We start from the raw sequence: 14597 nt of genomic DNA, 5'->3' as shown, positions 1-14597 counted from the left end.
GTGAGATTTAATAGAGGTTTACAAGTTTATGAGAGGTATAGACAGAGTGGATGCGAGTAGGCTTTTCCCACTTAGATTGGGGCAGCTAAGTAAGAGAGGACATGGCTTTTAGGGGAAATATTCTTCACTCAGAGGGAGTGTGGAATGAGCTGCCATCTGATGTGGTGAATGCAGGCTCGATATTAAGTTTTAAGAATAAATTGGATAGATACATAGATGGGAGAGGTCTGGAGGGTTATGGAATGTGAGCAGGTCATTGGGACTAGTGGAATAATGATTGGCACAGACTAGAAGGGGTGAACTACCTTTTTTCTGTGCTGTAGCATTCTATGGTTCTATCCTTTTATATTTGTTAGCATCTCTTGGCTTATTGTGGTTATTTAATTCATACTATTGTCAATGGTGTATCTGACATACCTGTGTAGCTGCAGCAAATAGGAATTTCAGTGCATCTGTTCTATGTACTTGTTCAGTATCTGATAATATCTCATTTGCAATTAATCCAAGAGGACAATCTCAGAGGCTCTAGGAACAGACTGCTTAATGAACTGCAAGAGAAGCCTGTGATTTGGCTGTACAGCCTGAGTCTGTACATGTAAATCAACAAACAGCAGTGCCCATTGTATCCTGTAGTGGTTGCAAAGATCGGGCAGTCTAGGGGAGGATTATCATTCCCTGCTCAAGGTAACTTAGGAAGAAAGCATGAAAACATCCACAGCATCCGAGACACAAAGGACTCTTGACAATTCAACTGCTGAATTTGATGAGCCAGATCCAAACCATTCCAATGAACTCTTTGTGTATCCAGAACCTTACACATCCCACTCCCAGATACATATTACTGCTCTGCTGTATTTTGTTCTTGTGCATGTCCTGACAGTTTGACCAGACTTAAACTCAACAGCACTCGTGGATTGGGGCAACAGCGTCCAGCAGTCAATTTTGGCCGTTGCAGTCTGTGTGGAGTTTGCAAGTTCTCCCTGTGACTGCGTGGGTTTCCTCTCACATTCCAAACATGTGCAGGTTGATGGATATCTAGCTGCTGTAAATAGGCCTAGCATGTAGTTGATGGAAATTTGGCTCAAGTAAAATTGGATAAGTGTAAATGGGTGCTTGAGGGTCAACACAGAATTTGTGGGCTGAAGGGCCTGTTTCTGTGCGGTGGGGTTCTATAAAACAATGGAACACAAGGCATGGAGTGCAGAAACGTGTCTTTCATTTTAACCAAGCACAATCTTAGCCAGGGATGGATTAACAACATCTCTACTCCCAACATCTGGCTCTCAACAAATTACAATGTGTCTACACCGTGATTCTAGGCTGTTCTCAGGAGTGCAATTGGATTTGATACTTGGAATCTGAGGGAAAGCTGGGTCATAGAGGGAGGAGGTCAGGGGAGAGAGGGTGGTGGTGGGGTTGAGGGAGAGAATTCTGGAGCTTGGGACCCAGACAGCTGAAGGCATGGCTGCCATTTCATTGCAGGGATGATCACAAGGCTGGGATTGGAGGTGCAGCACATTGGCATGGTTACACTGAGCAGCTCCCACACTCTCGGGGAGGGGACTTACTGGAGCAGTGTGTCGGACTGCTGTAGGGCACCAGGACAAAGTCATCGATGTCACAGGAGGAGTTCTTGCTGCTTCCCGCTGAATCCTTGGAGGCTTGGAGGAAGCCAGGTGCCTCCTGCAGAGGCGAAGCGATGTTCTTCTCTCGGAGTGGGTGCACATCAGCCAAAGACTGCTTACAGAAAAAGGGAACTTAGTTTAGGGAGCCACAGCATCAGCTGCCGTGCAATGACTAATCTCTGATGACCTGCAGAACATGGTGAACATACCTGCAAACACGGTAAAGCTGCAGGGACTTATTGGGTCAGGCAACATCCATGGAGGAAGAAGGACAGTCAAGGTTTCAGGCTGCGAACCTTCAATTATTGCGACAACTTAAGGGGTGTCATCAAGGGGGTAAAAAGAGGTGGGGAAGAAGTTGGGGAGGGGCCTTAACGTGATAGAGATGTGCAAGGTGGGAAAGGTGGAGAACACAACAGATACAGCACAGAACAGGTCCTTCATCCTTTCCGACCATGTTGGTATTCTGGCTAGTTCCATTTGCCTGCAATTGTTTCTGTGCCCCATCTATCCAAAAATCTATCCCAATGCCTCCTGAGCATTAAAATTGTGCCCCAATTTTTCCTTTAGATAGAGGGAGCAGGAGAGAACAGTGGGGGAAGGGTAGAAAGAACAGTAAGGATGGGATTAAGTAAAGAAGGGACAGTGGTATCGACAGAGGAGAGATCTGTTACCAGAAATGAGCAAAACCAACGTTCATGTTTTCACCTGCCCCAGAACCACACAAAATAAACATCAATGGGAGAGAGAAGGAAAGTGAAAGGAAGGAGAGAAACCTTGTGGGTAGATTTGCTAGTGCTGCTCCAGTGGGAGGTTTAAACTAGACTGGCAGGGGATGGGAACCAGAGTATTAAAGTAGATAGTGAGGTGGAGGAGGATAAAGGTCATGCAACGACTGCATGTATAGAGAGAAATCAAAGGTTTGTATGTGATAGAAATGTTCTTAGGTGTACATATTTCAATACAAGGAGTATTGTCGGATTGGCAGTTCAATGTTCCAGGGTTCCATTGTTTCCGACGTGATAAAGGGGGAGGGATGAAAGGGGGAGGAGTGGCATTGCTCGTCAGGGAAAATATCATAGCTGTGCTTAGACAGGACAGCTCAGAGAGCTCATTTACAGAGGCCATATGGATGGAACTGAGGAACGGGAAATGTATGACCACACTGATAGGGTTGTATTATAGTCTGCCCAATAGTCAGAGAGAAAGGAGGAGCAGATCTGTAGAGAGACAGTAGATAAGAGGCAGAAAATTGTGATAATAGGAGATTTTAACTTTCCACATATTGACTGGGACTCCCAAACTGTGAAAGGGCTGGATGGCTTGGAGTTTGTGAAATGTGTTCAGGAATGTTTTCTAAATCAATATTATAAAGGTACCAATGATCTCCTATTAGGGAACCAAACAGATCAGGTGACAGATGTGTAGACAAACATTTTGGGGTCAGTGACCATAATGTCATTAGTTTCAAGTTAATTATGGATAAGGATGGGTCTGATCCTCGAGTTGAGATTCTAAATTGGAGAAAGCCAGATTTTGTAGAAATGAGAAAGGATCTAGGAAGAGTGGATTGGGATAATTTGTTTTCTGGTAAGGATGTGTTCAGTAAGGGGAAGGCCTTCAAAAGATGACATTTTGAGAGTGCAGAGTTTGCATGTTCCTGTCAGGATTAAAGGCAAAGTTACAGGCATAGGGAACCTTGGTTTTCAAGGGATATTAGCAATCTCGTTAAGTGCAAGAGAGAGGTGTATAGCAAGTACATGAAAAAAGGAGCAAATGAGGTACTACAAAAGTTTGGAAAATTTTTAAAAATACTTAAGGAAATCAGGAAGGCAAAGAGAAGACATGAGGTTGTTTTGGCATATAATATGAAGGTAAACCCAAAGGGTTTCTATGAGTAGAAGGATAATAATAATAATAAAATTGGTCCCCTAGAAGATCAGAGTGGTCAACTATGTGCAGAGCCTCACGAGATGGGGAGATCTTAAACAGTTTTTTGCATCAGTATTTACTCAGGAAATTGGCATAGTGAATAAGGCAGGAGGGGACATGGAATATATAGAGATTAAAGAGGAGGAGGAGGCACTTGCTGCCTTACAACAAATAAAGGTAGATAAATTCCCCAGGCCTGACATGATATGCCCTCAGACCTTGAAGGAAGACTAGTATAGAAATTGCAGGGGCCCTGGCAGATATATTTAAAATGTCCTTAGCCACGGGTGAGAAGCTAGAGGATTGGAGGGTAGCTCATGTTGTTCAAAAAAGGCTCCAAAAGTAAACCAGGAAATTACAGGCCAGTGAGTTTGACGTCAGTGGTGGGTAAATTATTAGAAGGTGTTCTGAGAGATCAGATCTTGGAGTTTTTAGAGGAAGATATCAAGAAAGTACATGGAGGAAAGGCTGTGGATGTTGTCTACATGGACTTTAGTAAGACCTTTGACAAGGTCTCATGTGTCAGGTTAGTTCAGACACTAGGCATCCATGGGGAGGTGGCAAACTGGATTTGAAATTGGCTGAATAGGAGAAGACAAAGTAGGGTAGATAATTGCTTCTCAGACTGGAGACTTGTGACTAGTGATGTGTCTCAGGGATTGGTGCTGGGACCTTTGTTGTTTGTCATCTCTATCAATGATCTGGATGATAATGTGGTAAATTGGATCAACAAGTTTGCAGATAATATAAAGATTGGAGTTGTTGTGGATAGCGAGGAAGGTTTTCAAAGCTTGCAGAGGAATCTGTACCAACTGGAAAAATGGCCTGCAAAATGGCAGAAGGAATTGAATGCAGACAAGTGTGAGGTCTTGCATTTTGGAAGGACAAACCAAGGTAGGACATGGTCAGTAAATGGTAGAACACAGAGGAGTGCAGAGGAACAAAGGGATCTGGGAATACAGATACATAATTCCCTGAAAGTGGGTGGCATCACAGATAGACAGAGTTGCAAAGGAAGCTTTTGGCATCTTGGCCTTCATAAATCAAAATATTGAGTATAAGAGTTGGGATGATATTGTGAGGTTCTATAAGACTTTGGTGAGGCCAGATTTGGAGCGTTGTATGCAGGAAGGATAAGATTGAAAAGGGCAGAGAAGATTTACTAGGATGTTGCCAGGTCTTTAGGTGTTGAGTTACAGGGTTAGGACTTTATTCCTTGGAGTGTAGAAGAATGAGAGGAGATTTGATAGAGGTTTACAAAATTATCAAGGGTAGCGACAGAGTAAATGTGAGCAGGCTCTTTCCACTTAGATTAGGAGAGATATATATGAGAGTACATGGCTTTAGGGTGAAAGAGGAAAGGTTCAGGGGAAACATTAGGGGAAACTTGTTCCACACTCCAACCACTCTAAGTGAAGGATCTGCCATCTAATGTGGTAAATGTGGGCTCACTCTTAAGGTTTAAGAATAAATTGGATAGATAGATGGATGGATGGGAGAGGTCTGGAGGGTTATGGGATGGGTGCAGGTCAGTGAGACAGCGGAATGATATTTTTGGCACAGGCTGGAAGGGCTGAATGGCCTGTTTTCAGTGCTGTAGTGCTCTATGGTTCATGGTCATATCTGGCATGGTGGGAGGGCACAGTGTCACGAGAGCCATTCAGTGCAAAGGTCAGCCCAGCGACTCAATAATTTTATTCAGTTAACAAAATTCCAATCAGCAAAAGGGACCATGCATAGGAGGACTGGTGCAAACACTCAGCACGTCGGGCAGCACTTGTGGAGAGAGGGGCAGGGCCGAACGTTTCATCAGAACTGGGAGATGCGAGCCCTGAACTGCAGCATAAAGACAGAAGGAGCAGAGACAATGGAAAGGAAGGTGTGTGATCAGGAGACACAAGCTGGGGCAGGGGTAGTGTTTGGGGTCAAGGGGTGGGGAGAAAACATGAAATCTGAAGTAGTGGTAGGGGAAAGAAAAACACAAATGCAGGAAGCAGGGGTGGAATGGCTGACTCCTGAAACTGCTGAACCCATCATTGAGTCCCTGCCTACTGGGCTGGTGTGAAAACTCTTTCAGCCTCACCAATGTGAATTGAACTGTTTATTGCCATGTGTACTGCGATACAGTGAAAAGCTTTGTTTTACATGTTATCCAGGCAGCTCAACCTATACTTAAGTGCAGCAGGTATATTATTTATGATAAAAACATTGGATTACAATAAAATCAGAGGTGCAGATTATAGGGTCACATAAGTCAGAAGTGGAGTTAAACAGAGCACAGCATCATCTTTTACCACTTGTCAGTGGATGTTGCCTTGGAGATGGGAGATGGGATTGACTGGGTTTGTTCTCCCTGAAGTGAAGGAGGCCATGGATTGAAGCGATTGCTGGAAGACTCTATGGGATGGGGTTGTCAGAATAAATTTCCAGCAGTAGGACTATCAAAACCAACAAGGCACAGGTTTAACGTGAGAGGGAAGAATTTTAAAGGGGATTGAGGGGGATTTATTTATTTATTACACACAAAAACACAGAATGGTTGATATCTGGAACTCTTGATCAGGGAGGTGGTGGAGTCAGATAAAGTCACAATGTTTAAGAGGACAGACACTTAAATTGCCATGGGGACCTATGAGGGCCAATAAGATTAGTGAAACTGGGCAAAGTGGTCAGCATACACATGCTGGGCTGAAGGGGCTGTCCCTGTACCATCTGACCTTCTGGCCAGGTCCACACCATCACATTAACCTGGGCAGTTCTGCTGGTCTCCTGGTGAAGTTGGGGACCTGGGACCAGATCCACACCACCACACTAACCTGGCAGCTCTGCTGGTCTCCTGGTGAGAGCCTGGTACCAGGTTGGTGAACAGAGAAGGATCAATAACGTTGCTGTGGATTGGAAGTTGTATGTGGTGGGAGGGGTGCGTCCATTTTCCCAAACCAGAAATGAAACAACTAATGGGATCCTACAAATAAACCTCTGGCTTCCTGGCACAAACCCTTCTTTTATGTAGCGTCCAACAACTTTGGACCCGTGGTCCAGGCAGGGATCAGGTCCTGAGACTGTTGATGATGTGGAGAAGAGGTGGGATTTTCCTACTTCAGCCCTCACACCACTGAGAGGGGAGAGGATGTGGCCACCCCAAACCTCCCTTCTCCCACCAAGCTCTGAGCCACTGTATACTCACCGGAGGGGAAGCGAGGTGTGATGTGGAGGAGCTGCTGCAGGAGCTATTGGAAGCTGAGCTGGGGGAGGCTGGCATTGGCACCGGGGCAGCTACCAACAGAGAGAGCAGCAGGTTAGCAAGGGATCATGCAGGAGCAGAGACTCAGCATGCCAACACATCCTCCCATCTGTGGTCATCAGTTATCGTGAACATAACTCTGCTTGTCGGAGCTGGCTCAGTGCAAACCCCAACAAACACCACTGATTGGTGGCGTCTGACTGGCTGGTTTGCCAGACTATTGGATGTTGTTTTAATTCACTCTTTTTAAGCAGTAGCATAACACATTTTCAGGTGAACAGGGTGGACTGACAGGGAGAATGGGCGCTGCAGCACAGGAGCTGAACCCTGGAAACGGAAAGGGAGAGAACGAGGGTCCTCGAGAATACAAAGGGACTACTGCAGCAAACATGGTGAGCCAGGTGCCGGAACATCCTGATTTCCAAATGTTCAGACAGCAGATTCTTGGAACTTTCCACAAGAGTATCACAATAGCCGGGAAGCACAAAGCTCCATTCCCATTCATTCCTTTTCCTTCTATTCTTTCTTCATTCCCCACCCTCAGTCTCTCTTCCCTCCCAATATGACTCCCTCCCTCCCTCTGAGCACTGTGAAGTGCCCCAGCCATGGGCAGTGACAATGCACAGACAGTCCTGGGCAGGAGGGATGGACTGGGCCCACAATACAGTATGTGGATGCCTTAGACCAACTTACATTTCTTCATGGATGAGCTGACAGCCAGGAAAGGGTGATGGAAGAAATCATCTACAAAACAAAGTAAATATTATTGGTTAAGAGGTGAGGTGCTCCACACTACGCCCTGAACTTAACCCACGGCAAATTTCTGGACTGGACAGATCTGCTGACTTACTGCATGGATTGAAGAGGAGCACAGTCTGAGCTGGGGAAAGCAGCAAAGGGAATGGCCCTTCAGCCCATCAAGTCCTAAATTCACCCTCCTTTCATAGGAAACACTCGTCTTGGAGGTGGTCATTGATGGACTCAAGCGATGAGGGGTCTATCCCATCACAAGAAATTGAGAATGAGGTGTACTCTCACATTTGGATGAATGAACTGTGATCTCAAACAAGATTTGGAGTGGGATCAGCAGGGGCTATGTGGAGTGGTTGCTTTTTTAGGATAGAGTCTAGGATGGAGTCATATCCGACTTGGAACAAGGTGAAGCAACTTCATTCTCACAAGTGGCAGTGAATATTTTAAACTCTCTTCCTCAAAGGGCAATGGATGCAGAACCTTGGAATGGCCGAAATAGATTGTTGATCAGGAAAGGAAGAGAGATCAGTGGGAATGAGACTGCTGCAATCAGATCAGGCATACTCATATTAAATGATGACAGAATCCAGGGCCAAATGCCCTCCTCAGGTTCTTGATTCATATGAAGAGAAATGTCTCTCTGCAGAGTTATGCCAGTTGCTGGGATTCTCTGGCCTAAGACTGTGGATGTTAGGATTGCTGAGAACATTTAGGCAGTGACATGCATGACTGCACACTGAGGGGCTGATGGACGGGGAAAGGGGCAGCAGAGGTGGCACCAGGGAGAAGGGCTCCTACTATTACCTCCTGTTCTCCCACGTTCCCTCCTGGAGAATCCAAGGGCAGTACTCACGGAATTCCATCCGCTCCTTGTAGTTGCGTAGCAGAAGCCCCAGGAGCAGGTGACGCAGGTGGCTGGACGTCTCCCTTGGAATGCTGTTGGCAGTATCACTGATTGCATGAGCTATTGAACCTGCCTCGGCCGTCTCCCTGCCCGCGGCAGCCCCACACCCCATAATCTACATAACAATCTCATCAACAGCGGCATCCTGACTTCTCATTCAACAGAGGTTACAGAGAGACTTATGGGCCATTCAGCCCATTGAATATATGCCGTCGCTCAGAACAACCAATTTCATTCTCCCACATTTTCCCGTGATCTCACATAACCATCAATGCCGCCTCCCTCTCCCCACCCCCCCCCCATTTCTCCCACCACCCCACTACACTAAGAGTAACATACAACAACCCATTAACCAACCCACACATCTTTGGGATGTGGGATTAAACCAAATCACCCAGGGAAACCCATGCAGTTACAAGGAGAGTGGGAAAACTCCACACAGAAAGCGGCATATGTCAGAATTGAACCTGGGTCACTGATTTGAGGCAGGAGCTCTATCTGCTGTGCCACTGTATCGCCATTATCAGAATATGATTAAACTGGCCAAATATTAATCAACTATGATCTTTGTGCTGTTTCCATCTTCGTCAGCAGACATTAATTAACTGTTGGAAGTTCTATATTCTTCTAAAAACATTGAGTACTGATTCACATTAGTTCACTACTAAATCAGATTTGCAAAATAAGTGTATTACTACCAATCAACACCATTCGAGCTTTCTCTCTGATGCTGCTCCACACCAACCTCTGACCATTTCAGAATCTCACTCCATGGCCAGCACTGCAACCTGATCTCCTCCCATGACTTCTGCTTCCAAGAGTTTTACTTCCTGGACCTTGTCTCTGCTCAGGTAATCTCACTTGGGCAAAGACAAACATACATACACAACCGACCTTCAGGGAACATCTGGGAAAGCAACAATAGGCTTACTTTGGAACTAAGGTCTTGTTTTTCTCATAGAACAGGCGAAGATTTTGTGGACTGTTGGCCTGAAACAGAAAGAATTGGATACTTTAAATCATTCCATTACCACTCAACCTTTTCACATCCTATCAATCACAACTGGGTGCTACAAAAACCATTCCCATACCAAACTGCCTGGCCTCAGCCTCTCCTATTGCCAGGGTGAGGCCAAACACACCTCAGTCTCTGCCTGGACAGACTACAACCGAATGGCATGAACACTGAGTTCTCAAGTTCCAAGTCTCTGCTCCCACTCGGCCCTCTTCATAAGAAACAGCATCAGGAAGGAATCAGCCATCAGGCCCATCAAGCCTGCTCTATCATTCAACAAAATCACAGCTGAACTGTCCATGAACTCAACTCCACCTACCTGTCTGTTTCCTGTCACCCTTAATCCTGTTACTCAGCAAAAAATCTATCTAATGTGTCTTAAATACATTTAACTGCTTCCTTGGGCAGAGAAGCATTCCTAAATTTGCTCCCTGAATCTTGGGGCTCAGTCCCCTAGTTCCAGTCTCATCTGCAAGTGGAAACAGCCTCCCTGCTTCTATCTTATCTATTCCTTTCATAATATTGTATGTTGTTGTAAGCTCTCCTTCATTTTTGAAACTCCAGTGAGTGTAGCCTCAGGCAACAATTCTTCCTCAAAGGCTAACACTTCTACTTTCCCTCTCACTCTTCCTCCAATCCTCTTCTCCTTCTCCACCCCCCCACACCTTTCCCACTGTATCTCTCACCACTCTGTTCCTACCATCAACCCTGAAGTGGGGTTTCAACCCAAAACATCAACTGCCTATTTCCCTTTACAGATGCTGCCTGACCCACAAAGTTCCTGCAGCAATGTTTTTTTTTGTTGAGAGACCCATCTGATCCACTGAGTTATATGATGCCATAATGTCCTTCAGCAGGAGGAAATCTGCCTTCCTCACCAGTCACATATAAGCCAGAGATAGATAGGTATGTGGATGTAAGAAAAATAGAAGGTTATGGTAGAAAGGACTAGATTATCTTTGTGGAGTAGGGTTACACGGGTCAGCTCATCATACTGACCTGTACTGGGCTATCTCAATTCAATCCATACATCTTTCAAACTATCCATTGCTGTATCAGTTATACCTTCACTGTATGCCTCACAATCAGTAAAGTTCAAGAAAAAGGGGCTCCCTAGAATCCTACCCCAATTATCTTGGCTCCCTAATGTAACCAAGAAATAACTGAAACATCTGTAGAAATTTGACAGGGATTCCAATGATATACCAAAACCCCGCAAACTCCTGGGTTGCTGATCATAAAAATCACTGTAAAACTTTCCTATCATGTATGGTTTTTTTCAGATATAATCTATTTTTGTGATTTCCTGTCATATTTTGTCCATTTTAAGTTTACAAATCTAAGTTGTGCAACATGCCATTGAAAATTCATTTTCTGCACTTGGACTTCTCTCCTTCTGATCTTGCTGCAGTCAGTGATGAATACGGTGAAAGATTTCACCAGGACATTACAACCATGGAAAAGCAATATCACAGCAACTGGAATTCATCAATGCTGGCCGACTATTGTTGGACACTGACAGGAGAGGCATCAGATGCTGAGTAAAAAAACGAAAATCAGTGGGAAAACGTTTTTAGGAAGCCAACCTTTTGAAATAAATTGTTGATGTTCTGCTACTTCCCTATAGGTCAAATGCTACCCAATTCACGGTGAACAGGACACACAAACACCACTGGAGTGCTCTGCAGGAGCATGCTGTATTCCCCAACAACCTTGCAAAACCCAGCACATGACTCGTAGTGAATGGAGTTACAAATTGGAGAAGCTATTTAGCCTTCCTACTTCTGGCTGTACAGCTGAGGTTAATTGGGTGGTTATGGGTCTCACAATCTCACCATCTCTCCCTCTTCTCCCCACAAGATTGACTGACCTCTTACACAATCTCCCGCCAATCAACACCAAGCAAGACGACATTTCCCTGAGGCCTCTCTCTATGGTGGATGGGTTATGTACAGCACAAGTATTTGTTATTATTGTCTTCCTGACGTGTGTTATGTATTTTATGTACCTGGTAAGCTGCAGCAGGTAAGCCGTTCGTTGTACTTTTATGTATGACAATAAACTCAAACTCTCCCACCTAATGCTGAGCTTGACTTCAGTTGCCAAAGACCCTTCCAGTTTTCTCATAAACCTCCTCACTTAAGAATGCTTTTCAAAAGCTGCCTCTTTGAAGAGCCTTCTGGGATCTGTCTACCTGGCCTCACTGCACTTTGGTATCAGATTTTATTTAATATGTGTCTGTCAGCCACTTTGGGGAATTTCACTACTAGATATGCACTTTGAAAAAAACAGTTTAATGTTGTCATTGGGTGTATTTAAAGTGGAGGTTGATAGGTTCTTGATTAGTAAGGGGGTTAGAGATTATGGGGAGAAGGAAGGAGAATGGGGTTCAAAGAAAAAACACATCGCCCATGATTTAAATGATGGGGCATTGATGGACTGAACGGCCTAAGTCTGCTTCTACATCTTATGGACCAATGGTATTCCTTCCTCGACTCATGGTTAAAACATGAGGCCTTTGACATTTGAAGGACTCCTGCGGGCAATCCCATGCGGCTAATTCACAGAAGAGAAACCCAGTTGTTTACTGATCAATACCTGCACCAGCAATTGCTGCCTTTAGATTTTAGAACAAAGAAAAAGGATGTGTTAACGTTCTTATTTTGACAGACTGGTCACCAAGTTGTTAATTGGAAGACAACTAATAGCTAAAAGAAGGCCAGCTTGTTCACAAACTATCCCCACCCCAACACATTGCTAGCCAATGCTTTAGGGACTTTCCAAAATTTCCTTTGCTCTGGCACTGTTTGTTATACCTTCAGTATATGGGAATTTCCCTATATATCTATCTATATCAATATATATACATATTCCTCTCTCCCCTCTCCTTTCCCCCTCTCTTTTCCCTCTCTCCACCTCTGTCTGTCTCTCTCTCCTCCCTCTTTCTCTTGCCTTTTAAACCTATCACTCATCTGGACTTCGCAGTTTGATGTCAGCGTTTGATTCAAGCTGTTCCCTCAAAGGTCTTTCAGCTGTTTGTTATGGTAAAGGCACCATATAAATGCAGCAGGTTATTATTGACACCTCCATCCCCACTTATTTATTTGACAAATCCAGGGCCCTTGGTTGGGGTTGAAGTTCCAGGGCGTTTAGATTTAAACTATCTGAAATTCACATGCTGAGACCTATTTTGAAGCTGTTCTATTCATAGAAAAGGGTGACCATTCCAAGCTCCCATAACAGCAGTGTGAAGATAGCCAGGTTAGCAGATTTTTAAAAATCTTGTTAACCAAGGAAAATAAAAATACTGTGCATATGTTTCCACATGCCCAAAATATTGCAAGGGGACCTTTTCCATGCACCTCAGAAAGGATATGGGGCATGGGTTTTAATATCTCATTCAAGTGGTAGTGCTTTGAACAATGTGATATTCACTAAACCAAGAAGTGTTGGGAAACTCACAACTTCCCTTTAATCGGCAACTTTTTAACATAATCTTCCATCCAGGACTGTTTAGCTGTGCACGATGTAACAACGATCAACTTTTTACATTTTCTCACCTCTACAGGTGCTGTCTAATCAGATGTGTATTTCTGGCATTTTCTGGTTTTATGGAGGCATGGAGTTTTCCAGCAAGGAAGCAGGCCCATCATTACCACTTGGCCATGTTGACTACATTGTCTATCCCAACTAGTCCCATGTACCTGTGTTTGACTCACATCTCACTAAACTTCTGCTATCTTAGCCCAAACTTTCTTTTGGGCTTCTCTTCTCCTGCTCCCACTCTGTCCTGTAGTTTTTGAAGTAGTTGATGAGGACATGGTGTGAAGCTCAGATTCTGCCATAGATGGTGGGTGAGGGGATAGGTGGGTGATGGGATGGGTGGGTGAAGAGGTGGGTGGGCGATGAGATGTTGAAGGGATGGGTGGGCGATGCGATGGTGGTGATGGGATGGGTGGGGTATGGGATGGGTGGGCGATGGGATGGGAGGGCGATGGGATGGGAGGGCGATGGGATGGGAGGGCGATGGGATGGGAGGGGGATGGGATGGGTGGGGGATGGGATGGGTGGGGGATGGGATGGGTGGGGGATGGGATGAGTGGGGGATGGGATGAGTGGGGAATGGGATGAGTGGATGAGAAATGATGCCCTCTTCCCATCAGTTCTGCAGGGTTCATTTGCTCCTGATGCACATACATGACTCTTAAAACCAACCCCCATGTTCCTTCTCCACTTCGAGAGATCACGGCCCAGAGGTTCTCATGAGTTGGTGAAATCAAGAGCATCCTTGATTGACCAGGGAATCTCTGCTGCGATGGAGTTTGGAAATAGAGTGCCTGTTTCTGGGAAACAGGTATTCAGTGGGGTCACAGCTTAGACCATCACACAAACCCCCACGTCCTCCGTCGACTCCATCAACGCTTCCTGATGCCTCTCCGAAAAGGAATGATCCCACCCTGGCCACACTCTCTTCATCTCACTCCCATCAGGAAGAGTCAGGAGTGGTGCCGATTCAAGGTTAGTTTCTGTGCAGAAACTGTGCAGCCAGCGAGCTACTCCTTAAACCATGGCAAGAAGGCAGTCAGTTGGTGCTCACAGTACTGTAAAGTCCAGATCATTTGTCTCGGAGGGATTGGATAAATTGTGGTCACTGGGAGAACCCACTTGTGCCCATAACTAACGGAGGCTGCATTATCACAGGATTGGGGGCGGGGGGGGGGGGTGGGGGGGTTCATGCCAGGAGTCACTCTGATCAGACACTGATACCTCTAATGCCTTTGACCAGCTCAATCTTGTATAGAGTCCTGGCCTTTGGACTGGGGCCAAACCTGAACGAGAGAACTTGGTTTGTCTCAGGTGGGACTCCCTGATTCCTGGGTTCATACCTCAAGAACACCAGAAGCTAGGAGGCAGCCCCTCAAGCCGGCCCTACCATTCAATTTGATCAGGGCTGATATACATTGGCTTCAACTCCTCATGTGTCACTTTTCCATAATCCCAAATTCCCTGATCTTTCATGGTAAATATGTACATCTGGCCTCCACCCCTCTCTGAGCATCACCACCCTCTGAGAAGAAATGTCTGCACACTGCCCCTTATTTTGTAACTGCATTCTGACTGTGA

General features: G+C 45.3%; 1 protein-coding gene across 6 annotated transcripts in view; it reads right to left on the bottom strand.

Annotated features, from left to right (window-relative positions):
• The window catches only part of ulk1b (unc-51 like autophagy activating kinase 1), an 81861-nt gene that overhangs the window by 43326 nt on the left and 23938 nt on the right, over positions 1-14597 (bottom strand). For all 6 annotated transcript variants that reach the window (XM_069932495.1, XM_069932497.1, XM_069932496.1 and 3 more), the window contains 5 exons: positions 9390-9448; positions 8408-8490; positions 7495-7545; positions 6745-6833; positions 1569-1737 (listed from right to left, as the gene is read on the bottom strand). In XM_069932495.1, the coding sequence (XP_069788596.1) occupies positions 1569-1737; positions 6745-6833; positions 7495-7545; positions 8408-8490; positions 9390-9448 (451 nt within the window). The remainder of the gene's footprint in view (positions 1-1568; positions 1738-6744; positions 6834-7494; positions 7546-8407; positions 8491-9389; positions 9449-14597) is intronic.

Source organism: Narcine bancroftii, chromosome 4, assembly GCF_036971445.1.
Source record: "Narcine bancroftii isolate sNarBan1 chromosome 4, sNarBan1.hap1, whole genome shotgun sequence".
Classification (NCBI taxonomy): Eukaryota; Metazoa; Chordata; class Chondrichthyes; order Torpediniformes; family Narcinidae; genus Narcine; species Narcine bancroftii.
Note: the sequence above shows the minus strand (reverse complement) of the source record. Positions and strands in the feature narration are given on the sequence as shown.